Source organism: Vitis riparia, chromosome 12, assembly GCF_004353265.1.
Source record: "Vitis riparia cultivar Riparia Gloire de Montpellier isolate 1030 chromosome 12, EGFV_Vit.rip_1.0, whole genome shotgun sequence".
Lineage (NCBI taxonomy): Eukaryota > Viridiplantae > Streptophyta > Magnoliopsida > Vitales > Vitaceae > Vitis > Vitis riparia.
In genome coordinates, this window is record NC_048442.1 from 15241063 (window position 1) to 15267757 (window position 26695).

The following is a 26695-nucleotide window of genomic DNA, read 5'->3' on the forward strand; positions in this document are numbered from 1 at the left end:
TAAAATAAAAGTCTGTTTGAAAACTAAAATATTTTTAATAATTTTAAAAATTATTTTTATATCTAATATTTTATTTTTAATTATTTTACATATTTGTATAATTATTTCTTAAAATAACTAAAATATATTATTTGAAAATATTTTGTTTTCTGTTTTTAATAATAGAAAATAGAAAACAGTTTTTAATTGTTAGACGTGTTTTCTATATTTTTTTATTTTGAATAATAAAAAACTGTTTTAAATAATAATTCCCAAATATACCCTTAAACATTATTCTAAATATAAATCATTAATTCAATTTTTTTACTTACGATGTACGTTTTATGGTATACAATATTCTAAAATGATGATGTAAATGTATTATATTTTTATATCATATAAGAAAGGTAAAATAATGTAAAACTTTTGTACAACGTTAGGTAATTCGGGAAAAAATTTATAATATCATAAAAATATCGTATCTTCATCTTAAATATTGAAGGTTTAAAAACCAATCTTAATCATTAAATGTTATCTATCAGATTGATTTTAACCATATTCCGAACCCGGAAATTGAGGTATGTTATCTTTATTACACTGTCCAATGATGAAATGACGGAAAAATTATATGATTAAGATTAAGGGGAGATGAGAATTCGACCTACATTATTATATTGCATGTGATGTATTTGGCCGTTTCACCAACCCCAACTATTGGAAGGTTGCAGAGGCCGACCATGTAACCCACTAACACTAAGGGCATAGACTATTGTTGAAATGACGAAAATGCCCATCCCAATCATAATTTAGATACCCTTTTCTGTTAAGAGTGGAAGGGTATTATGGGAAAATTTGTATTATAAGCCAGCTAGCCAGTGGAAAGACCAAAGTACTTTTCGTGGGAAGCACGAAGAAAGATGCTTAATTGCTACAACTCATTCCAAAGTCCAAATAAATTTACCTACTTTTATACTCAATCTAAAAATGGAAAAAAAAAAAAGAAAAAAAAAACTCTAAATATGAAGAAAAATACATAAAAAAATAAAAAAATTTATGGGGCATGTTTTTAATGGGAGAATTGAGGAAATGAGATTTTTTGGAAGTATGTTCATTCTCCATAATAAATACGATTATATTTGATTGGAAATGTATTTGACATAAAATTTTATTTTCTTTTATTTGAAATAATTATTTCTTGGATTTTATTTTTTCCTTTCAAGAGAAGGAGAAATTCTAGAAAAAAAAATGAATTTTATTTTTCCTTTTTCTTAATTCATTTTTAATAAATTTTAGCGATTATAATGATACCAACACGTGTTGTTGAAAAATAACAAAAATCATAATTATAAAAATAGGATTCTGGGCAAAGAGGAATGATATTTTAGTTGGTAAATTAACATTTTAGATGACGTGAGAATCATCATACCCCAAAAAATAGATTGTTATGTGTTTTATTTGGCTTTCAAGTTTCCGTTTTGAAAAAATTAATAATAATAATTTACCCAAAATACCATAAAAAATCATAAAATTTTAAAATCTGAGAATTAAGGTTTCGATTGTTTTGCATAAATTTGAAAAACTCCAACATGGGATATCAGAGTGTATGACTTACGAAGTGTGGTTTGATTTATTTATTTATTATTATTAAAAATATAAAATATATATTTATTGATAAATTTTGAAAATATTGTACCATGCCTTCCATTAGGGGAGATCCATAAGATTATGTCAACTTAATTAGGAGAAAATAATGTTCATAGGAGTAGGTGGTGTTGGTGAGCCCTAAAAAATTGCTCATATGGTCAAGGGCTACACAAACACTATGGAATTATATACAAGAAAGGCTTAAATAAATGTGAGACCAACCATTTTATTCTATTTTCATCCACTTGCTCCATAAGGCTTATTTACAAATCATTTATTCATTTATTTTTATTTCCAAAAATAAATAAAATATATATAGTTGTACAAAAGTGGGCTAAAAAAGGACAATCGTCCAAATGGAATGGATCACAAGCAACCCAAATCGAAATGTGGCACATACCACATCACACATTGTCAATGCAAAAACCTAAAAATTGGAAAAATATTAAGTCAATGCCAATCACAATAACTATTTGATTTTAAATTGCATGATTTGAAAAATATTTTCTATTTTTTATTTGTTTAATCATAATTTAATAAAAGTATAAAAAAGATAACAATTGAGAGGGGTTTGAAGGCAAAAATCTTAAATCACACCCTTTAAAAATGTAAAAGAAAAAGATAGTTTTTTTTTTTTTTTTTTAATGAACTTAAAATAAAGATATAATAATTTGATTAAAAATGAAAAATTGGGATGATTTTTACTAATTTATACATTTTTTAAATAAATTATTTACTTTATTTTATTAAAATTATTAATTGAATCAAATTTTATGAGTGTCATCATGAATAAATAAATAAAAATATATTTAAAATATTTTTCTCATGAATTTGTTATAATTAGTAACAAACAAAAACTTTGATCTCGAAATGATTTTAAACCTTTATTTGAATATCAAAATTATTAAAAAAAAATAAAAAATTAAGTAATGTTAGGTATGGAAGACTCTCATCCCACCTTCCAAAATTTCTAATTTAAGTAAAATCAATCTTTTTGATAAACAAAATTTCCATTAATGATCATCAAAATCACATGGATGGTCAACAAGCCAAAGTCAACAAAATAAGAGTACAACAACTCATAATCAACCACACTGCAGCTTGATGAGGAATCATGAGAAAAAGGTATTCAATATCAACGGCTGAGAGTTACCAGAAAACCAGTGGGCTCAGACACCATGCATGCATGCAGATACACAAACGCATGTAATGCATTCATACAAATGGATTTCCCCAATATGTATATAAGGAATGAATGGGAGGACAAGCCAATCCTTCCCATTTATCAGATCAAAACATCATTCATTTTCATTTCAAATTTCCTTTTTCCTTTTTTTTTTTTTTTCATTCTTCTTTTTCCCATGAACCAAACACTCCCAGATATTTCAAATCAAATTACATGCTATAATAAATCAAGAAAGGTGCCTCCACACATCGAAGCAGCTTTAATTCTGTGTTGTTTGGTGTATCTAAATTTGCAATTTGTTATCAAATCGGAATAACAGAATTGAAAGAAGAAAGCCGGGGAAAATCTGTGGGGGGCTATTGAGGAGGATGAACACGCCCTCAGTTCTTATTGTGCCTCCTCTCAGATCTTAGCTTTTTTGCAAGATTTGGCATCTGGGTGTTGTTGAATTGGTGGGTTTGGTGTGAATCTGAAACTGGGTCTTGGATCTTAGCTGAATTGGCTTGGGTTTCGGGGCTGAATTCATTGTCGGGGGTTTTCAGGTTTGTTGTTTGATCGATGAAGGATGCGATTTCGCTGAAGTGAATCTGGGGATATCCATTCTGTATAGGATTTTGAATTTGTGGGGTTTGTCTAATTCTTCAAATAAGGTTCGGTTCTTACTGTCTTGTGTTGGTGTTTCCTATTTGCATTTCAATCCATTCGAGAAACAACTTATGGGTTTTGGTGGTGTTTTGAAATACGGCACATGCATTTCATTCTATAGCCTTGGATTTTTATCCTGAACAAGTGATTTAATTTTATGATCTGTTTTTTTAGTTTCTGATGATTTATGTACTGTGGATTGGATCCACCGCAGAAAATGTTATTCTTGTTGAGATGAGTCTTTGATTCCAAGGAATGCTATCTGATTTGTTTTGAATTAACTACTTCATTTTTTTTTTTAACTTTAATTGATGAAGGATTGTTGTTGATATGTAGAAAAATGCAATCCGATCTTGGCAAGTTATTTATCGGTGGAATTTCTTGGGATACAAATGAAGATCGTCTCAAGGACTATTTTAGCAATTATGGGGAGGTGGTGGAAGCAGTAATTATGAAGGATCGGACTACCGGTCGTGCTCGTGGTTTTGGTTTTGTTGTCTTTGCCGACCCAGCTGTTGCTGAGAGAGTCATTAAAGAAAAGCATAATATTGATGGTAGGATGGTGAGTACATTTGGAATTTGGATGAATCATTTTATTATTGGGGTGTCTCTTTGAATAGCATATAAGAAAAAGAGCATTCATTTTCCCTCTTTCCCCCCTTAAAATCAGTGTTACAAGCCTACAATTATAATTGCAGGAATTTGTTTTAATCCGGTCTTTTGTTCAACTAAATCTCAAATTGATCCATAAGTAAATCATGTATCTCCCCTTATTCCAATTACTGCTTAATGATATTAGTATTTGTTCATGACTTGTCATTTTCTTTATTACCTTAGTTTGAGTTCAAGGAGTTGATAGCTGTCTTACTCTTTGGGTTTGATTTTCATTATTGAGTTCTGAATTCTCAGGTTGAGGCGAAAAAGGCTGTTCCAAAGGATGACCAGAGCATTCTGAGTAGAAACAGTGGTGGTAGCATTCATGGTTCTCCTGGTCCAGGACGGACAAGAAAGATATTTGTGGGAGGGTTAGCATCAACAGTCACAGAAAGTGACTTTAAGAAGTATTTTGATCAGTTTGGGGCAATCACAGATGTTGTGGTGATGTATGACCACAACACGCAGAGGCCAAGAGGCTTTGGGTTCATTACTTATGAATCGGAGGAAGCAGTGGATAAAGTGCTGCTCAAAACTTTTCATGAACTGAATGGTAAAATGGTTGAGGTGAAGCGTGCAGTACCCAAAGAGTTGTCGCCAGGTCCAATCCGGAGTCAACTTGGGGGATTTAACTATGGTCTGAGCAGGGTTAATAGCTTCCTTAGTGCCTACAATCAGGGATATGCTCCAAGCACAGTTGGAGGCTATGGAGTTAGGATGGATGGTAGATTCAGTCCAATAGCAGGTGGTCGAAGTGGGTTTCCTCCTTTTGGTTCTGGGTATGGAATGGGTATGAATTTTGAGCCAGGTTTGAGCCAAAGCTATGGGGGCAGTGCAAACTTCAATAATAATCTCAACTATGGACGGGGATTGAACCCTTATTATATTGGTAATACAAATAGATTTAATAGTACTATTGGGTACGATGGGGGTAATGGAGGGAACTCTTCCTTTTTCAGCTCGGCGACTCGGAATTTGTGGGGTAATGGGGGCCTTAATTTTGGAACAAACTCAGCAACTTCCAGTGCTTTCACAGGATCTGCAAGTGGGACCACCGGAGGAGGTGCCTTTGGCAACAATGGAACTAGTTGGGGGTCTTCGCTGATTTCAGCTCAAGGTGGAGGAAGTAATATTTCTAGCAATAGTGGAAATCTTGGTTATGGAGGTGGTGACAGCAGCTATGGTTTGGGAGTGGGAGGGTATGGAAGAAACAGTGGAACCAGTGTAGCTCCAACCTCATCATATGCTGCATCAAACAGTGGCTATGACGGGGCCTTGGCAGAGTTATATGGTGGTGGTTCAGTTTATGGGGACTCAACTTGGCGACCACAAAATGCCGAGCGAGATGGATCTGGTTCCTTTGGTTATGGGCTTGGCAATGCTGCTTCTGATGTTCCGGCTAAAAGTTCTCCTGGTTATGTTGGTGGTTATAGTGTTACTAAAAGACAGTCAAATAGAGGTAACAACTACACATTCAATATCTCGATGAAGCCATTTGTGAAAGATCTATCTCTAATTCCTTGCTGAGATTTGTCTTGATAATGAGCATATCATGCCAAAATTCAATGGTTATACAGAATTTAATATTTCTGAAACATAACCAAATTATCTTTCAATAAGGAAAACTACTGTGGCAACACTCATTTTTGGTATCCAACATTCTAGATTCCTTACCTTGCACTTCTGATTGTTTGTCTCCATTGAACATCCAAAAGACTCGTCAACCTTTTTGTATCTGTGGAGCAACTATTGCTTCCATTGGAAATCCAAACCATCTTATAAGAACTTTGTTTCTGGGCCATAAATTGTGATCAAGTTTAAGAATCATTTTTGAGCATGTAGCTCAATTTGAAGGATCATGTTCGTGGATATAGTGAAATTGGGTTGTTCCAAGCTTTGACCGTGGTTGCTGGTCCACTACATCTTATACAGCTAAAATAGATCTGTAGAAAACTATTGTGAACTTCATGAATGAGGTGTGGAAATCAAACAATGTAGATGACTAGATTTAAGTAGGTCATTAAATTCATTAGCAGAGCATGAGGTTGCTGATTTGACTCGTGGTGCATTGAACCTCCAACACCTGGTATGCTTATGTTGCTTAGCATTTTAGGAGCTATCTTCTCTGAAGTCAATGTTACTTAGATGACCATTTTTATCTCCGGGCTTGTTTTTAATAAAATAGACTACAGAACCCTCTCTTCAATTGTTCTAAAGGATTGCCACTTGTTTAAGATTTTGGAAATGTTAGAAAATTTTTCATGACTAGATGATGCATATGTTGACTGAAAGATGGTCTTTTAACTGAGAGACTACCTTTTCTTTGCAATGTGTTAGCTGAGAAACCTTTTCATGACTAAATAATACGTATACCAACAGAAACTTTAAGTTATTTTAATGGGTAAGGATGCTTATTTATTTATTTTTTGATGCATAGATTCAAATCTAGAACCTCCCCATCCCTACCCAAACCTTGCCACTTGAGTCAAGCCTCAGGGCAATATGTGTTATGTTGATCTATGGGACACAGATAAAGAAAGATTAACTCTACAAGTTCGGTGAAAATTTAAATTAGTAAAATGTCTGAATTTGTAAAAATCTCAGAATGTACGTTCAAACTTAGAGCTATTTTTCAAATATAATTGTTATATGTAGATAAATATGATAATTTAATATAGTTACAAACTGATGGCATGTGTTGTTATGAAAAGGGGTGGAATACCATTCTTGTCTATGAAGGTTGTTTTGGAATATTGTGTTTGAATATATTGACTCATTCGCTCACTTGCCACTGCACTGAACCCTAGAAACCCTCAAAACCCTACCATGCATCACTTTAGGTCTAGGCATTGGAAGGATATTATCTTTTGATTGAGTTCAGTGATCCACGGAATCAGTAAAATTTGTCCAGCTGCATAGATCCTTTTTTTTGCTATGTATGGCTTCAATGCTGGTCGTGTTGTAGTCTATTGCAATTACATATGTATCTGCCTCGCCCCTAACAGTTTGCATGCTAATTACTCCTCCTTGAGGCCATTGGTCAAGTTGATGGATCTAGTAGACCCTTTCTTTCTTACCTAAAGCTGGCCACATTATCTTTACAAGACTACTTTTGATAGGTTGATGAAGATGATCTGCATATCTGATAAGAAAAAAGTGAGTATAATCTGGGTATTTTTCTCTTTTTCTCTAAACCTTCCTATCAATCTCTCAAGTTATAAATAGATTTCATGGCCAACTTTTCTTTGGGATGAACCAAATTGTTTGTCTTATTTCTTGCCTCATGTCTTAATTTTTCTCTCCCTTGAGTATCATAGAGTGCCTTGTCAGTCCAATATCACAAGTCCACAACACTCCCTAGTTGATGCAGCTTCAAATGTCACCTTTGTTCCTTTGCATACTTGCTCACACAGGAACTTCAATGACACAATAATCCAAGTAACATTTGCTGCTCTAAGGTTCCTTTTCTTACTTTATGATTTTCCCACATGACTCCATGGCCACACAGGACCTAATTATGTTTTGATTTTGGTGCCCTCTGGCTCCTGCTCTACTCTATAAATTGTCTTCTTCGTTTCCTCACAGCTTAGGTTCTAAAATCAGAACAAGAAAAGAAAATACAGGGTGTAGACATTTGATATTGTGTTTATTCTTTAGCCATGCAAATTCAAATTGAGGTTCTGTCACTAGGAGTGGTTCTTTAGCTTGTATCTGTTGAGTGTTTGCCATCTTAATATACATTTGTTGACACATTATCCAAAACTCTTTAACTTTTGGGTAAAATTGTAGATTTTTTTTCCCCTTTTTCCCTTCTAATCATAGTATGGTTCCTGGATGTTTTGAGTTCAAGCTTCCTTGTTTGTTTGTTTGTTTCTCAATTTGTTGAAATTGCGTGCAAGAGGAGGTTACATATGAGGTGGGATGTTATTTATCGATGGACTTGGTATGCATTTATGGCTCATTCCTTAATAGTTTAAGTTTTTGGGGTAAGTAGTAGTGTTGCTATATTATATCACGGTATGGTCTAGTTCCAGTCATTAACATCGAATCCCAACTCGTGGCTTGTGCCACTTCTTTGCCATCAAAATTTCAATGTGTAAGTAGGAAGACAATGCTTCATGAGTTAGGCAATGTTACCTTGTTTTGAGTTCGGGGATATAGATTTGCTTGGGTTTATCATTTTAGCACTGAGTGCCTCCTGAATTATGTGATGTTTAATTTGTTGTGGGTTGGGCAATATAGGTTTGCTTGGTTTGTCATTTTAGCGTTCAGAGCTTTGGGATGTATTGATCCATTTAACTGTGTTTATCATTTTTATGTCTTGGAATGTATTGATCCATCTAGCTTGGTGGACTCTTATCTATATGCTAGTTTCTCTCTCTCTCATGTATTCTTGCTCTGAAATGCTGAACTTTGTAGTTAGTGAGAAACACAAGTAAAAATAAAAAATAGTAAAGGAGTACATTGCAGAGATATAATTGTTTTAATAGCTAAAGTTTCATTTTGGGAACTTAAAGTTCTGGGTTGGAATCTCATCAATCTTGAAGCAATGTTGGTAAGCAAGTCACACCCCAAAAAAGCAATGGCTGAAACATTCATTAGTTCATTATTTCCTTTTCTATCATAAACTCTGTCAAAGAAACATAAGTTAGGCCACTAAATTTGATAATATCCTGGAACCTTACTTGGGGGTTAAGTAGCAAAAAATTTGAATGGTTGTCTAATGCCTTCTTTGGATGATCCTTGGGTTGTTGAATGTGTTTCATGGTTTTTGAGTATCTAAAATATGCATGTTCCCTATGCCCCACTTCTTATTATGGAAGTCATTTCCTGCAGAGGACTTTAAGTTCTTATTGATTATGTCATTATGCAAATTGCTCATCAGCTAATCCAAGTGGCAGCTTAAACCAAAATATTCCATGCTTTCTAGTGTTTAGAGGGAACAATCTCATTCATTTAGAACAAAGTTGTTTATACCCTCTGTGGCAAATTCAACGCAATGCAGTTTCTTTTTCTAAATATGATTTCCATAACAATAATTTGGAGCCTGAGTTCCTTTTTTTAGTTTATTTTATTTTTTATTTATTCTTTCTTTTTATCTTTGAAACATGATGAGTTTGTCCCATAGTATGCGTATATCTCATGGTATTTACAAGTTACTGTTTTCACTTGCCTCAGGAATTGCTGCTTAGGACGATCATCATTGGATAGCAGGACTTTGTTGTAGGTGAAGAAAATCTGGTGAAGCAGGTGAAATGTGAATTTCGCACATCTCCGCCGTTAATATATTTCTGTTCAAACATGAACGAGAAAAAAGGAAAAAAAGAAAAAAGATGTCAAAAAAAAAAAAAAAAAAAACTTTATCTAGAGCTAACTGGAGTGTGTGCTTTGAAGAATTAAACTTAGAGATAGAAGTTACATGGGATTTTGTGTTAAGGATTGAGTTTTTTGAGTTACATTTTAGGTTTTTCTCTTTTTGTTATTTGAGTGAGCTGTAAAATCAGATTGCGGGATATAGTCAGAAATGTATCATGCATCTCTGGTGAGGCGGTGATACATAAAAAAGATAGACTATGATTTTTTCCTTCTTTTATTTTGCTGTAACGTCTCTGGCAAAGTTGTGGGTTATCAAGAGGAATGTTTTGTTTTGTTTTTTTTTTCTTTCCCTTCATTGGGTTTTGTTCTTCCTCAGATTGTACCAGAGGTCTTGTTGATTTACTAGTGTGAAACGTTTGAGGGATGCCCATCTAGGGTCCCTAATAATAAGTTACCCCAATATGCTGATTCTTTTCCCATTGGAATTCTGTGTGCAACACCATCAACCTTTATTTTTGTTTTTGTCCAAATTGGAATCTCTATCAAACAATTTTCCTTTGCTCAGAATCGATCAAGGTGCCTTACACTTAAAATTTGTTGATAAAATCTCCCTAGTCATTCCAGTGCTGGTCCAGGCTCATCAATTGGTAACCTGCCAATAATGCAACTTCAGCCTTCTTGCTGAATTCATCGTTCAAATGTAGGATTCAATAGGGTTTTCTTGGAATGATTCAGAAAATATTATTATTGACTGGTTTGGTGTTTGGCAAACCTAGCTTCTCAGATCTGAAAGATATTTACTATGATTATTCATATGGTGTTCCAGATCACTTGATCTGGAAAATGGTTGAGGAAATTTACTATAATATTGGGTATGTGTTATTAGAAGAATCCGGTTTCGGAGAACAGGAAATGGTTTTGGTGTATCTTTTAGGGATGCAGGAAGCAGAGTTGGGGCTTCTTCACATTCCTTCATCTAACAGGGGCCTGCTGGTTGTCTATATTGTATTTGTCATATAGCATTTATGTCCCGTGCTGCAAATATACTTCAATCACTAGTGTTACTCAACAACATCAAGATTTTGATTCTTGTAGGAGAACAAGAGGAGCCTATGTGCTTTTAGCTCCCAAGTTCAAGCTAAGGGAATCCCTCCCACAATATGATGCTCCTATGTGCTCCATTAGGGGAATCACTCCCACAAATATGATGCTTTTGTTCGCGCTGTTGGGGGGAGTCCTAATATTATGCGTATTTCAGGATTTTAGCATCTCAAGACTTAAAGTGGGGTACATGATACACATACTCATCTTAGGGTTTTACAAGTAATACCTTACAGTGGAGCTTAATCATCTCCAACCTTATAATGAAGTTCAACCATCTTGGACGAGCTCATTTTTGAGGAGGGACGTTATTATTACATGCTTAACGACACGTCCAAAGAAAGGGCATTGTATTACTCGAAATAGCATGATACATCATCAATGATGAAGCCCTCAGTGGAAATAGAGGACTGAATTCGATTTAGAAGCCTTTTGTTTTCCATGATAGAGATGCCTCAAAAGTTAAAAGAGGGGTCATCTTGCCTGCTGCACTCAATTCTCACTTTCTCCTTTATTTGATTCTTTGATCTTTCCGATTGGAAATGGAAGATTTAAAGGAGGGAGAGACTGGAATTTCAAAGACCCAAAAAGTTCGAAAGAGAAAAATAAAGAAAGATAAAAAGGGGATGCATTGGAACATTGCTTTTCTTGCTTTTCAGTCTCTGTGAGGTGGTTGTGATCAATCCATTCCACCCTCTTTACAGACTGTAAAACATTGCTATAATCCTGATCCTTCCCCATTCTAAAGAAGGCTTGTAGGTGATGTAATCAGAACCGTTCAATCATAGTGATTTGACTACTGAGACTAGCATTGCCCTCTAAAGAATCAGCTAAATATGTAGAAGGATGTGTGCCACTCAAGACATGACCCACAAGGAGTCAAGAACCTCTTCATCTTCAAAAATCAAATGAAATCAGTGAAAGCTCACATCAAGCTTTCAAGGACAGCATTCAAAAAGGTGTCTTTTCTGGCTGGGAAAAGGAAGTATCCATGGAGAAATATCAGTACCTTCAAATAGTATTCTCTCTTTTCTGAAACCTTGTTTTCTCCTTCTACCTTTTCCAACCCACATCAGATGCTAAATGTAAGAATGTACTGTAAGCAAGGGGCACATACACGACAGCCCTTTCAACATTAGAGCAACCCAATCCTTGGCACTGTGAGAGTTTGAGCTTGTGCTGTCAGATAACTTGGGAATATGGTGGATAAAATATGAAAAATGGAGATGTAGGAGTGATTCAAGTTTTGCTTAACCAGGATTTCGATGTTATTTCCAGCTAAAGGATGATCATTTACATAAATGCAGTAGACAAGGCAGAGGGGCAATAGATTTATTTGCATATATACTAAGAGAGTTGTGTGTTTTACCCATTATTTAGAGAACCCCAACATACAAAAGGGAACACCTCAACACTATCCACTCCAAGAGTTGAGACCTGAGATTCTACAGCCTTGAGTCACCTCTGTGCTGCCCAACCACCAGTTCAGAAGAAAGCTCTACTCCCATAAAACACTCTTGGACTGTTGTCCTTCAGTGCAGGCAAATTTTCATCCATGCTCGAGTTTTCTGAATTGTGGGACTCATTTTTGATGTCCATAGGAAGCTTCATCTTTGCCAAGGACTCAGTGAATTGCTGCATGCTCTTCAGGTACATATCCACGATCTCTTGCTGAACCACCTTTTCTTCTGCCTCAATGTTTACACTGACAACAGGGTGTGCAGTTGCCTTTCTGGGGTCTGCTGAGAAGCCACTCTCAGCCTCTCCAACATCTTCAATCCTTTCCTTTCTCGATGAAACAGCATCAAGATTCTGAGACTTTGCTGCTTCTATAGTGTCAGAAAAAGATTGAGAACTTGCAGGAATTGAAGTAGAGGGAGACCCATCGGTTGAAACACTCCATGGGGTAGTTTCGCTCTTCAGAACTTCAAAGGCATCATCATAATCTGTTGAGAGAACACCGGTATCTGAACCACTCTCAGAGCTTTGCAAGTCTCCTTCAGCACATTGTATCTCAAAATACTTTGAAACCATCATTTGATTTTCATTCACAATCTTAGGATCTGGGAACTCAATCTTCTCAAATTCACATGGAACTAAATCAGGTACCTCTGAGTCTTGCCCAGCTGAATTGGCAGCCAAGGAGGAGCGCAGCACATGAACTTCCAAGACTTCAGGTGAAGCTCCAGTGTAGGTGAGAGACAACTGAACAAACCCAGCTGGAGTATGGAACAACTCAGTTGAGGATAGAGGAAATTCATGGGCTAATTTTCCATTCCCAATGAGAACATCTGAAATAGGCACCAATGCAAAGCCCAGCAACTGATCTTCAAGATAATTCCTAATCCTACTCAACATCCATATCTCACATCTCAGAGATGAATCAATTTTCTGCACATTTATCTGAATTCTCTCATTGAAGACAGGGTTTTTCCCTCCTCCATTGATGATCTGAGTTGAAACTTTTGCATCAGGATCACTGGTCAAGCAAAACTTGGCATATACATCTTGTTTATGGTATATGCATATGTTGTGGATGTCCCTTGCTTGATGTATATAGACCTCAAGAGACCCAATAAACGATTCATTGTTTCCCAACATAGTTTTCTTCCTAAAAGCCCCAAAATCCCTCACTAGTTCGCCTTTCTGAACCATGGAATCAGGTTTTGGTTTTGGAAGATGGGCGACAACATGGGTGTTTGACAACATATTAGCTGGTGAATTCCTATGATAAGTGATAATAACCCAAGTGAATTAGTATTCAGAAGCTTTTAGTAAAACCTAGAACCCAATACAAAACTACAAATTGTGATGTACTTTGGACCCCAAGCTCAACAATTAAAGCCAAAACCTAGACCCAAAGTCTAAATTTGAGCTGAAACAAAGAGAAGTAAAAAAAACCCAATACCAACACATAGAAGGTCTAATTAGAGCCCAGGATCATAATCAAGAGGGTGAAGTCCTTGAACACCAAAAACTGCAGCTGAGGATCCAAGATTGAGCTCAAACAGAGGTTGATTATCAAGACCCAGAGCCAAACACCTGCAAAGTTTTGGTACAAACTTCAACCCAAGCCACAGGACTCAAAACATTAACCAGAAACCCTTGGAGCAAAGATGCCAACTTGAGTTGAAACACACAGAAGAACTCGACCCAAAAGCCAAAGGCCTCTATATTTGGGACCTTTGAGATGAAATTGGGCTAAATTCCATATACCAAGTTCAAAAATAAGCAAAACCCATCAAGGCCTAATCAGAGATATGCACAGATTTCGACAAAGAAGCACTACCCAGAATTCAAGGAAGCCAATCAGGAAAAAGAGGGAAATGAAGCAAAATCCTTCCAAATGGCCAGATATTTTGAAGAAGAGGAAAAAGTGAGATATAGAAGGAAAGGGTGAGTTGGTCTCTTTTTTCTTTGTCTGTTAGTACTGAACAGAAGAAAAGAATTGAGTTGAATTGATTTTTGCGAAGCCCCCACTCCCCACTCCCCACTCCCCACCCCCTAAATCTCTGTTATCCTGAATGGAGTCAGGTGATTGGCATGAGTTTGGTACAGGCTTTAGAAAAATCTACGGAAAGAATATACCGAAACAATCTGACTCCTCACCTTCTGGAGCTGTCTGAATTTTGAAATTACAAAAATAAAAATCAGTTAAATAAAATTGAAGGAAAGAAGAAGGGAGAAGGGTGTGAAAAATCGTCAAATAAAAGCCTAAAGTTGAAAATCCAAATGTAGTATATTAGTAAAAAACTAATTTGGCTTTCCGCACTTCTTTTCATTATATAAGTATCATCTTGTACTACTTTTAATAATCCAAGTGGTACTATATTTTAATTTTAGACGGCATAAAATTTGATTTATTTTTTAAAAATTCTTATTTTACCGTTAGTTCCAAATGTGTATGAAAATACATATTTTTCATAAAAAAAATTAAACAAAAATACTCTTTGATGTTATATGTAAATGAAAGTATGAAATATGGATAATATATCATTTCGATACGAAACAAAAATACTTTTTTTTTTTTTTAAATACCAATTATGTCTCTCTATATGGCTCACACCCAACCCTTTTTTTAAGAGTAGCCCACTAGCCAGAAAATGGAACAGCACTAGGCCACTAAACCAATTCATTGAGTTCTTTCAATGTCTAAGGCTGTATCATCAGTGAGAAATGGGGCTTAACCTATAGAAGATTGTTTTCAATCCTAAATGCCCAAATATATAAATGAAAAAAAAAGAATTATTGAGGTGTTAAAAAGTGATTTTAGGAGTCAGAACTCAATGATAATGAACTTGCTTAGAACACCCAAACACATCTTTAAAAATGGGGTTGTTTTCAGAATGATTTGGCCTAGTGTTTGAGGCCACAGACCCAGTGGGGAGAGGAGTAGAGTGGGTGGGTAGATGCTATGATTTCAGCTTTGATTCTCTTTGTAGAAAAGAGGGGAAAGGTGAGTTGGGGGTATAGATAAGGGAATGAGAATTTGGTTAAAGTGTGAGTACATCAATGTCTCTATGTGGGTGCTTGTTGACAAATTGAGATGTTGAAGGCATCAACTAGTTATTGCTTGCTTATTTTCTGATTATTGGACTTATCTTTCAACATATGTGTACACAAAGGATGACCATTGACACATCCTTTTCCCCTTGTGATATGCCACCTAGACGAGGGTAAGGGGAGTTTTACTATTACTTGAGGTTAATAGCAGAAAGCAGACGTATTGTCTCATCTTAATTCTTTTCAAATTTTGAAAGTGAGTGTTTGGTGGTGATTTTTGGAATTTACATCCCTGATAGGTTTTATTAGTTTGAGATTACTTGTGTTCGAGTTTGATAGATTAGCGTATTAAAAGTTATTCTTATAATATTTATCGAAAAGACATCATCGATAACATGATATAACACATGTAAATCAAATCTTTATTATATTATATATGACTTTCATTGGTTTTTACATTTCATTATTTTATATTTCGATCTCATCACCGCTAAGATTTGCAAGTAGCCTAATCTACTACTAACCCAATGGAAATCTAGTGAAACCAGTTAAGTCAAATCCACTTCAGCTCTCATGTCAAGGGTGAAGATTTTGAGTTACTACGTTCAGACATGAGATTTGATGGGTATTATGATTTTGGACCGGAGTTGTATACACACGATTTCTTTCCTTTTTAAAAATTAATACTATATGAAAGATTTTGTCCACTTTCATGAGCATCTGTCAAGATGGCCGAGTTGGTCTAAGGCGCCAGTTTCAGGTACTGGTCCGAAAGGGCATGGGTTCGAATCCCATTCTTGACAATCCAAAATTTTTCCCAAAAGGTTTTTTTGAGTTCTTGATAGAAAACCCAGAATACTAAATGGATTTTCATTTCTTTTCTCGCCATTTCTCTGTAATTTTCTCAGTAACCAAATGAGTTGGGAAAGAGAAAGAGTTTCTCGATAGGTATCTGTCAAGATGGCCGAGTTGGTCTAAGGCGCCAGTTTCAGGTACTGGTCCGAAAGGGCATGGGTTCGAATCCCATTCTTGACAATCCAAACCCTTTTCCCAAACCAAGCTTTTTTGAGTTCTTGATACAAAACCCAGAATATAAATTGGATTTTCATTTATTTTCCCACCATATTTCTTTACTTTTCTCAGTAACCAAATGGAGTTGGGAAGGAGAAAGAGTTTCTGTGATGTTGGGTTCATCTGTTAGTGTAGGCTTGAGAACGTGACTTATTTGCAACCTTGATGGCAGAAACTTCCTTGTATGATTAGTGAATAAATTGTACCTTATTTGCTTGAATTCTTACTTGCAAGGCATTGATTGAAGAGTATGATTAAGAATTTGTGGAACAATTTCGCCTTACAACAGCAGAAAGTTCTTGATGCAAAACCCAGAATACTAAATGGATTTCCATTTCTTTTCTCACCATGTTTCTTTTATTTTCTTAGCCACCAGACGGGGTGGGAAAGAGAAAGATCTTGTCCTGTTGCAGTTTCCACAACTGTGGCGTTGGGTCCATCTGCTGGGGTAGGCTTGAATATGTCTTATTTGCAACTACTCTGATAGAATATTTCTCCTTGTATATGATCATTTGTGGAGAAATTTTACCTCAAAATAGCAAGAAAATCAAAATTTAGAGAAAGTTTTTAAGTTTTTAATACCAAACCTTGTCAGCAAGCTGGGACAGCTCTCCAACCCTTTTGTCTTAATCTGCTTGAATTCTCATTTGCAAGGCATTGATTGAAGAAGTTTCCTGGTATGATCATTAAGAATTTGTGGAAGAGTCTCACCTTAAAATAGCAGAAATTTCAAATGAAAATACCACATTTTATTGCATTTAACAGATTTAAAAGATGAACATATGTTCTTAGAAATTAAGAAAAGAACAAAACTGGGTCTAAAAACCAACACATTTTTTTGGCTATAAATATGATCCATGAAAATGTGAAATCAAAATGAACCTCACACAGAGGCATATATGAACAACTCTGTGTTTCAATACAATTACTGATAATGATTTCTCAATGATCAACTCAACCCATTCTTCCACTTCCTTTCTCTGATCCCCCAATTAGTCCTTCTCTTCTCATAGTCTCTTCCTTGGCTTTTCTACAAAAAATCACCCAACTATTCACCTCTGAAGCTATACAGATTCCAATCAATGTCGCCAGACTCAAACAGTAGGCTAACTTAGCATAAGATCTGCTTGATCCCATCACCTCAAACCCCTGAAAAACATTCACAACTCCCAGAACCACACAAGCATACCCCACAAAATGGTGGTATGATTTCCAGTACTTCCTGAACTTGTTGGTAGTTTTAGGCCTAAACAGTAGAGCAAGTGTCTGAAGGCCTCCCAAGCAAAATGCCCCAAACCCCAGCTTGCGGTGAAGCCCGTAGACCACTCCCGGCGACATCTCCCCAAGCTTAATTCCAATGGCGAACCCCACTGTCCCAAGGAAGAATCCTGAGAGCTGCACCCCAGCGTGCGCGTAAAACCAGGACGGCCCCATTGACTGTATGTGCCTAAGGTAGCGGGCAGAGAAGGCGCCAAGGGGGAGTAGAATCCCCCAGGATATGGCATTGATGATCCCATGGGCGATCTTCAATGTTTGGATGTTGTCATGTGTAAAGCCTGTGGAACCAGAGAGGATATCAATGGTGGCGGTGGACAGAAGGTCGTTAATTGTAGTTGGATGGATTGTCGGCGAGTAGCCTTGGACGTAGAGGCCTCGGTTCCAGACATGGTGTATTTTAGTTCTATTCGGTACGAGCTTGAGCGTAGCGTAGATTTGAATGGCGGCGCCGTTGTGGACAGTGGCCATTCTGCCGCCATACATGATGGCGGAGGAGGAGAGGAGGTGGAGATCAAGGGGGCGAGAGAGGAGAGGGGAGCGTTGGAGCTTAACAGTGGGGTCTAACACATATGGCAGGACAACAAGCAGGCCCGTGTTGGGGTCTGGATAGGCGATCAAGGCATGGGTACCAGTCATTTCTGCTGAAGTTGGGTTGATGCCCCATCCAACCCAGCCAGTGGGTGAAATGAAGGAGCCAAAGAAGACAAGGTCTAGAGTGGCATTGTGGGGGTGAAAAGTCCAGGCAATGGAGGCCTGTTGGGTGGGGAGTGTCATGCATTTTTCAAAGGTTTTTGTGACAGTGATAGTGGTGCAGTGGGTAGAAATGGCCTGCTGTGGCCCATAACAGATGAGAAGGAAAAACAGGTAGAGGAAAAGCATTGCTGCCTGTGGAAGAAGAAGAAAGAAGAAGAAGAAGAAAGAAGAAGAAGAAGAAAGAAGAAAGAAGAAAGAAGAAGAAGAGTGTGGCCCTAAAGGAGGAGAGGAGGTAGCAATCTTTTGTTAACATATATGCGTGGCTTGTGGGCATGTACTAATGCTGTTTTTGAATGATGGGTGAGTGAGGAGTGAGTGGAAACTATGAGTGATTGTGTCATTTGTATGTGCTTAACTTTGAAGCCAAGGCAATATGGAAGTTGGGGTTGGTGGGTGTGGAAATGAATAGAGTAGAAGTTTCAGGGTTCATTGTATTTATTTATTTATTTTTTGCTGTAAGGAAATCATGGAATCTTCGGCCGTGTTTTTTAAAGCATTTTTCTATTTATTAAAACAAAAAAATTGAAATACATGTTTTGAAAATTATAAAATAATTTTTTGTTCTTAAAAACATAAAATGTAGTGTTTTTTTTTTATAAAAAAAATAGTTGTTTTTAATGGTTTTCTTAGGTCTATTTAAAAAAATAATTATACAAATATGAAGAATAATTAAAAATAAAACATTACATATAAAAATATTTTTAAAACATATTTAAAAATATAGATCACAAATTAAAAACATTTCAGATTCTTTAACAAACTTTTATTTTATAAAGCATCATATGATAATCTTTAAAAATTATTTAAAAAAAACACTTCCTAAATAAAACTATAGGACCTATTTGGTAATTATTTTTTAAAATAGTTTTTATTCTTCATAAAAAAACACTAGAAAACTAAAAAATAGAAAATAGTTTTTAATTCTTAGATAAGATTCTTTAATTATTTTTCAGTTATTTTTTTAATCATTATTTTTAAAAATAATTATACAAATATAAAAAATAAAATACTACATATAAAATTATTTTTAAACCATATTTAAAAATAAAGAAAACAAATTAAAAATATTTTAAGTTTTCAAACAAATATTATTCTAAAGAACATTAGAAAATAATTTTTTTAAAACTCTTCTAAAAAACTATTTTTGAAAATAGTTATCTAATATTACTTAGGTTTCACTGTTTTTTTCTTTTGGCATATGGAAATCATGGAACCTTCAATCAATTTCATTTGATTTGTGTTGTTGTTGTTTTTTTTTTTTTGCAATTAAAATATTGGTTAGTTTGGTGACTAGGGTTTGTGCTTGGCTTTGAAGCTAAGTGATATAGTAAGTGATGATCCCATTATATTGTCTACTTCCCACTACAAAGTAGGTGATTTTATCATGGATGAGTACCAATCTAATAGATATTCTCCCACTAATGCCTTTTTAAATTTTCTTTTTTTTTTTTATTATAAAAAATTATTAAATTAATATGACATAAACTTATGATTACATCTTAATATAAACAATAAACTTAACTTTCTAGTTGCACCTTAAAAGGATATCAAGGAGTGCACTAATGTTATCATTTGGAATAAACAATCATCACCCACAGTCAACCACAATTTTCAAAATTACTTTGAAGTTCTTTTTCTTTCCTTCTCAACCAAAAGCTATAATTTATCTCAATAAGTATGAAATAAGCCCCATTTAGAGTTTATTTCATTTCATTTTATTTTTCTTTTAAAAAACACTCTTAAATTACAAAAAATAAAATAAAATAAAAATAGAATAGTACAATAAAATAAAAGTTTGTTATATGAAATGATATATGCGAAAATTTTAATTTGAATCGTAAAATTATGTCTCATACGAGACTGAAGTATAAATGGATCATATCAAGTTGAATAGTACAATTAACGAAAAGTTTGTTATACGAAATGACATTTGCGAAAATTTTAATTTGAATACTTGAAGTATATGGTAAAATTATGTCCCATATGAGACCGAAGTATAAACAGATCATATCAAGTTACAAACATATGGCATTAAGATATAAAAAATAGATTATGAAACAAAGCAATGAGAACAAAATAGAAAGCAATAATGTCTTCTTCGGTGAGATTGGGAAAAGGATTAAAACTCCTTTTTAACATCCTTATTAATTTAAATACATGTTTTTATATATATTATTTTAACTAATATTTTTAATAGGTTTTTAATTATTTGAAATTTAAAAGTTATTAATTGTAAATGAAATTAATAAAATAATAATTATATTAATATATTTTATAATTGAAAGTTTTAAAGAAAGAAAATATATGATTAAAGGAATAAGGTAATACTTATTATAGACCCCTGTTTTTGGATTATATTTGCAGCTATTCATTTTTGCCATGTGTCAAGATTTTAGATAGTCATGTGTTGCCCCAAGATTGGTCATTGGGGAACACTGTAGTGGGTTGAAGGGGGAATGAGGGAATGACACTTGTTATGGGAATATTCAAAAATTGTTTTTAGAGATTTGAAAGAGGGTAGGTTGTTAGAGACAAAAGAGCGTTTTTGGTGGAGGCAAATGTGTTTTTGGTTGCGGGAAGGGAGGTTGCTTGAGGGGCGAGAGAGTTTTGAGTAGAGAGGAGAACAGGAGAGGGAAGAAGACCTGAGATAGAGAACCAGAGAAAAAGAGAGTTGTAGGTAGCTGGGGGAGAGAAAGAAATACTAAGAGAAAAATAGCTTGGTGGAGGAGGAAAGAAAACCATCTAGAAAGTAAGAGATGATAAAGAGGCGCTTCAGGCTGAGCATATGAGGAGCTTATCGATTCAGTCCAAGTATGATTACAGCATGTTTTATACTTTCTCATTTCAGACTTTTCTATCCTGTTTCCTACTGATTGTGGGTTCAACTTGGTGCATGAATATCAAGACTGATTTTTATGCATTTTTGTTGATTCTAGCCTGACTTCTTTAGTTCCATTTATAAATAACTTGTGCATTCCTTTGTTCATGAACAACTTGAATATGGATCCATCATTGAATCTGATTTTTGGAGATCATGCTCTTGTTTCCTTTTGATTCCACCTATAGCCAACCCATTGATTTTTATGAAATGGAGCTAGGTATAACAATATTGTTTTCGTTTGTATATGCTCTGCTTTTCTTCACCTTCTCCTCTGTTTCTAGTTTTTTTTTTTTTTGGAGTGTTGGGTATCTTGTTTGGGCTAGCCATCTTGATCGGGGTGTCTTTGAGAGAGCCTGGGTTGGTTCAATGGGTTCAATTGTGTCTCCTCCCATTTCTGCTTAGTCATCTATTTTACTAGTAGCTGGGATTCCTCCCTCACTTCCAAGGTCAAAGCAGTTGGCTCAAATCCTCACCGGTTTTCATTCCAAAAATCTTAGCTTGAATATCATAGTGTTTTGTAAGGTTATATAACTTGAGTGGGTGACTGAGCAGAAGCCTCTAGAGGTTAATAATGGAGATGGCGACTTTGAAAAAGGGCATAAAGTGGATTGGGTTGTTCAATTGTTGATATTTGCTAGGTAAATTCAAAGAAGCATTTGTGGGTGCATGAATGGTGTTGGGTTTGCTACTCTATATTCAACATGCACCAAATTTGTCTACTTACACACCTTACTACAATCCTGTATTGTAAGATGAATTGATCATTCTCAAAGCTCATGCCTTGCAGCGAAACCATAATTCCCAATAGAGTCAGCATCGCACACCATTATGGTAAATGAGGTCCCATGTTGACTTGCTTGATACATATACCTTAAAGATTTAGTCAGTGGACCTAATTGGAAAACCTGTCTTGTACAAATGAACATAAACCAAGGAGGCCTCCAATGGACTTACCTTTATTGCTTCTCCGTGGGAGGATAGTTTGCATTGGCACGTCATTGGGGCCCGCTGTCATAAAGCTTGTCATTGTAGAATTAATGTACCTGTAGGAGGGTGATCCCATGTTAACAGATGGAGTTTGGGAAGCACTTGTAAAATCTTTTGCCAGTCAAATGAAGTCTGCTTCCACTACATCGAGTTTTGTCTAGGAGATATTTATTGTAGGGTACTCAAAGCTATTCTCCATGATAGAGAATCTGCTTAAAAGAATTTCTTATGACACAGAAGTCAAGGGGTTTCTATCAGCCATCAGTTCAAAAGGGAAAGATCAGATGATTATTGCCATTGAAATTGTGAATGTTTTCAACAAAACCACCACAAGTTATCGTGGTGAGTGTTTCTTCTATATATTGCCATTTACAAAGTACATAAGAATAGAAATAATAAATAATTTGTGGTAACGTATCCTTGACATAGGGGAGCTAATTAAGGTAACGTATCCATGACATCCCCCCGCAAGTTGAACGTTAGATTTGAACAGACATGAAGCTTGGTACGAAAGAAGTCAAAGAGAGGGCGAGAAACACTTTTGGTGAAGAGGTCGACAACTTGTAGATGAGAGGGCACATATTGAGTGCGAAGTTTATCAGCAACAACAAGTTCCAGAATAAAATGATAGTTTAAGTCAACATGCTTAGCCCATTTGTGGGAAACGGAGTTGGAGCTTAAGAAGATCACACTTTTGTTGTCACACAGGAGAATAGGCTTCGGTGAAATGGGAACCTTAAGATCATGAAGTAGATGGGTGAGCCAAAGAAGTTCAGCTGCAGTAGTGGCAAGGGCATGATACTCAGATTCACAGCTAGAACGAGATACAATGGGTTGCTTTTTAACACTCCAAGAAACCAGATTATTGCCAAGATAAATAGAGTAGCCAGAGGTGGAACGGGGGACAACCGGCCCAATCAACGTTATAGTAAGCAACTAGGGCACCAGAAATAGTAGAATGGCAAAAAGTAAGACCAAAGTGAAGTGTGCCCTTGACATAAAGTAAAATGCGCTTGACCATAAGAAAGTGAGCCGTAGTAGGGGCATGCAGAAACTGACTAACAGAGTTGACAACACGAGCAATGTTAGAGCGAGTAATGGTTAAGTACTAAAGGGCACCAACTAGGAATCAATAGAGAATGCGGTCTTAGAAGGCAGGACCATCGCTAGTCAGATGCTGAGAGACAACCATAGGAGTGTGAACAGACTTGTTGTCAAGTAACTGGGCACGAGTCAAAATATCCCGGGCATATTTCAACTAACTGATAAAAAGACCATCAGTAGTGGAAGTGGTTTTCAAACCAAGAAAGTAGCTGAGAGAACCCAAATCCTTGGTGGCAAACTCAGAATTGAGCTTGCGAGCAAAACTATCAAGAATACAAGAGTTGTTGCCAGTAATGATAATATCATCAACATACAAGAACAAATAAATAATGTCAGACTGTTGATGAAAGACAAAAAGAGAGGTGTCTGCACGACTGCAAGAAAACCCAATGGTAAGAAGAAAATAGCTGAAACGCTGAAACCAAGCACGGAAAGCTTGTTTGAGGCCATAGAGAGCTTTCTTCAACTGACATACATGATTCGGGTACTAGGGATCAATGTACCCAGGAGGCTGTTCCATATAGACATTTTCAGTGAGAGTGCCATTGAGGAATGTATTATTCACATCAAGTTGGTGGAGAGGCCATCTATTGGTAATAGCAAGAGAGAGCAAAATCTTAATAACATGACTGAAAGTGTTAGTGTAATCAAGACCAGGTACCTGAGTATAACCTTTGGCCACAAGACGAGCCTTGAGGCGCTCAATGGACCCATCAGGCAAATATTTGGTCCAGAACACCCATTTGGAACCGACAATATTTGTGTGGGTAGGTCGAGGAACTAGAACCCAGGTGCGATTATGTTGTAGAGCTTGAACTTCTTCATCCATGGCAGCAAGCCATGTAGGATTGTTAGCAACAGACTTGAATCCTTTAGGCTCGGTGGAGACAAGAAGAGCAAAGAGAAGCCTAGAGGAGCTGAAGACACTGAGATTCGCCGGATGATGGGTCTTGAAGATATCAACTTTAGCTCGAGTAAGCATAGGATGAGAACCTAACAGAGGAGTTGGAGTAAGAGCAACATCAGAAGCAACAGGAGGTGGGCGAGGCTCTAGAGGCGGAGAAGAGAGACCTGCAAGAGAGTCAGTAACCTGCAAAGACTTGTCCACTAGATCAGTACAAATAACACACAAGTTAGATCCTAACGGTGTAATGGGTGGAGAATGGTCACAGGAGACATCGGAAGGGGGTCAATATGAGGCATGCTTGGTTCAAGGAAATTCGAAAAATGGAGAGAAAAAGAGGGTTGGGTTGGGAGCCATCTGTGGAGGGAAAGTGGTGTTCATCAAATTGAGCATGACGGGTGATATAAAGTTTAGAGATGGTGGGATCAAGACAGTGAAAACCTTTGTGGGAAGGGCTATACCCTAGAAAGATGCAAGGAATGCTACGAGGGGAAAATTTGTGAGACATATAATCACGTAGGCAAGGATAAACACGACAACCAAAATGATGAAAATTCTCATAATTAGGTGAGGACCCATAGAGAAGCTCAAAAGAAGACATACCTTCGAGAAGCGGTATGAGCAAACGGTTGATGATGTAGGCTGCAATGCCGAAGGCGTCAACCCAAAAGCGAGGAGAAAGATGAGAATGGAAAAGGAGGGCCAGACCGGTTTCTGTCACATGTCAGTGTTTTCTTTCAGCATGACCATTTTGGGCGGGAGTATAGGGGCAAAAGAGTTGATGATGAATACCTGAGGTGCTAAGGTGGGCTTTGAAGCGATTGATTGTAAACTCAACACCACCATCACTTTGAAATTTTTTATGCGAGTGGAATGTTAGTTTTCAACAAGATTTTGAAAGTGAATAAATACGTCATAAAATTCAGATTTGAATTTTAAATGGTAAACCTAAGTAAAACGGGAATAGTTATTAATGAATAACACACAATAAATAAATCCTGAAGTTGACATAATGGGGGAGAAACCCCAAATATCCCAATGAATAAGATCCAACACATGAGACGAGCGACGTTCATTACGAGAATAAGGAAAATGATGATTTTTTGCAATTTGACACGTGCCACATAATGAAGGAGAAGACAACAATGAGGTAAGATAAAGATGACCATTTTTATTTAATAAAGAAATAACAGAATGGCTAACATGTCCAATATGAGCATGACATAAATCATACGAGACATGAAGAGCATTATTTTTAAGAACATAAATGAAAGCCGAATTTCTGCGCTCTAGCACATATAGGCCACCATCTCTTTTACCGGTTGCCACAACCCTTCCCGTTTGACGATTCTGGATAGAGAAAAAGTTATTAGTAAATGTAACAAGAGGAAAATCAGATGTTAATTTACTAATTGACAAGAGATTTTTCATTAAGCGAGGAACAATTAATACATCCAATAACTCAAGAGATGAGGTAGGAGAGATGGTGTCGGTGTTGGTAATGGGAAGGGAAGCACCATTCCCAACGACTACACGATTCTTATCCGTGTAATTAGTTGCTTGATCTAAGTGAGAAAGGTCTGGTGTCATGTGGGCCGAAGCCCTTGTGTCCAAGTACCAGTCATTGGGCTCGAGCCCATTAAGAGAGTAGGAGGCCTTAAAGGCCTCGACAAGGTTGGCTATGGTGCCAATAGGTTCTCCACCCCGTGCATAATGTTGGTTTCACTTATCAGCGTAGTGCCCTTCCTGGCGGCAGATCAGGAAACGTGGCGGACGGCGGCCCTGCCCGGAGTTGGAACGATCAGTGCCATAGTGGGAAGATGAGTGGCGACTCGATTGATGGCGAGACTGGTTTCTGAAAGCTGAGCGAGGTTGACCGTGATTGGTGGTTGTGAAAGCAGTTGTGGGTGGACCGTGATTGTCAAGGGATTTCTAGAAAAACTCAAAGCTTTTAGCCTTGGAGACCAAATCGGGAAAGGAGGGCAATGGCGTCTGAGCCATTTCGGCGGTGGAAAAACTGGTGAAATCCGAACCAAGGCCATGGAGGAACTAGTGGACTTTATCAGTGTCGTTGACTGGTCTTCCAATGGCATGGAGTTGATCACAAAGGGCCTTGAACACTCGAGCATATTCAGTTACCGATTGCGTCCCACGTCTCATCAATTGAAGGTCATCCTTGAGCCGAATTTCTCTGGCTTTTGATCGGTGACTAAATGTATTTTAGAGTGCTAACCAGATCTCGCGTGAGGTTGAGAGGCCACGACCTCGGCCATGGCTTCTTCCGTGATGGAGGAGAGTAAAAGACTCAAGATGAGCTGATCAGTATTTTTCCACGCCAAGTACTTGATGTTTGGTGTTTGAGAATCAGCAGGAGCAAACCGTGGATGAGGTGCAAGAGTTCTATCCACATGGCCGAGAAGTTCTTGGCTTTCAAGGAGAGGAAGAAGCTGGCTCTTCCATAGGAGATAATTGGAGGAGGAGAGTTTGATGGTCACTATGTGAATCATGGTGTTGAAAGAGAGAAGGATGAGGGAGGTGTTTTCAACAGCCATTGAAGCAAAGAGGATTGATGGAGGCTAGTCCAAGAGAGCTTTGATACCATGTGAATGTTTTCAACAAAACCCCCAAAAATTATCACGGTGCGTGTTTCTTCTATATATTGCCATTTACAAAGTACATAAGAATAAAA

At 36.5% G+C, this 26695-nt stretch overlaps 3 protein-coding genes and 2 non-coding genes across 5 annotated transcripts; 3 read left to right on the plus strand and 2 right to left on the minus strand.

Moving 5' to 3' along the window:
* Positions 1-2889: 2889 nt before the first annotated feature.
* On the plus strand, positions 2890-9909 carry LOC117926508 (heterogeneous nuclear ribonucleoprotein 1). The gene is made up of 5 exons (XM_034845611.1): positions 2890-3261; positions 3352-3459; positions 3791-4016; positions 4364-5567; positions 9287-9909. Exons 3-5 carry the CDS (start codon positions 3795-3797, stop codon positions 9298-9300), a joined length of 1440 nt encoding a protein of 479 aa, XP_034701502.1. The 5' UTR covers positions 2890-3261; positions 3352-3459; positions 3791-3794; the 3' UTR covers positions 9301-9909.
* Positions 9910-11767: 1858 nt separating this feature from the next.
* On the minus strand, positions 11768-13999 carry LOC117926510. Its single transcript, XM_034845612.1, has one exon. The coding sequence runs from the start codon at positions 13232-13234 to the stop codon at positions 12011-12013; it is 1224 nt and encodes a 407-aa protein (XP_034701503.1). The 5' UTR covers positions 13235-13999; the 3' UTR covers positions 11768-12010.
* Positions 14000-15750: 1751 nt separating this feature from the next.
* On the plus strand, positions 15751-15831 carry TRNAL-CAG. Its single transcript has one exon. It is a non-coding gene; the product is annotated as a tRNA-Leu (tRNA).
* A 151-nt stretch (positions 15832-15982) lies between these two features.
* Positions 15983-16063, plus strand: TRNAL-CAG. Its single transcript has one exon. It is a non-coding gene; the product is annotated as a tRNA-Leu (tRNA).
* A 763-nt stretch (positions 16064-16826) lies between these two features.
* Positions 16827-18356, minus strand: LOC117926371 (cytochrome b561 and DOMON domain-containing protein At2g04850). The gene has a single exon (XM_034845460.1). It carries the CDS (start codon positions 18254-18256, stop codon positions 17054-17056), a length of 1203 nt encoding a protein of 400 aa, XP_034701351.1. The 5' UTR covers positions 18257-18356; the 3' UTR covers positions 16827-17053.
* Between the last annotated feature and the right edge of the window lie 8339 nt (positions 18357-26695).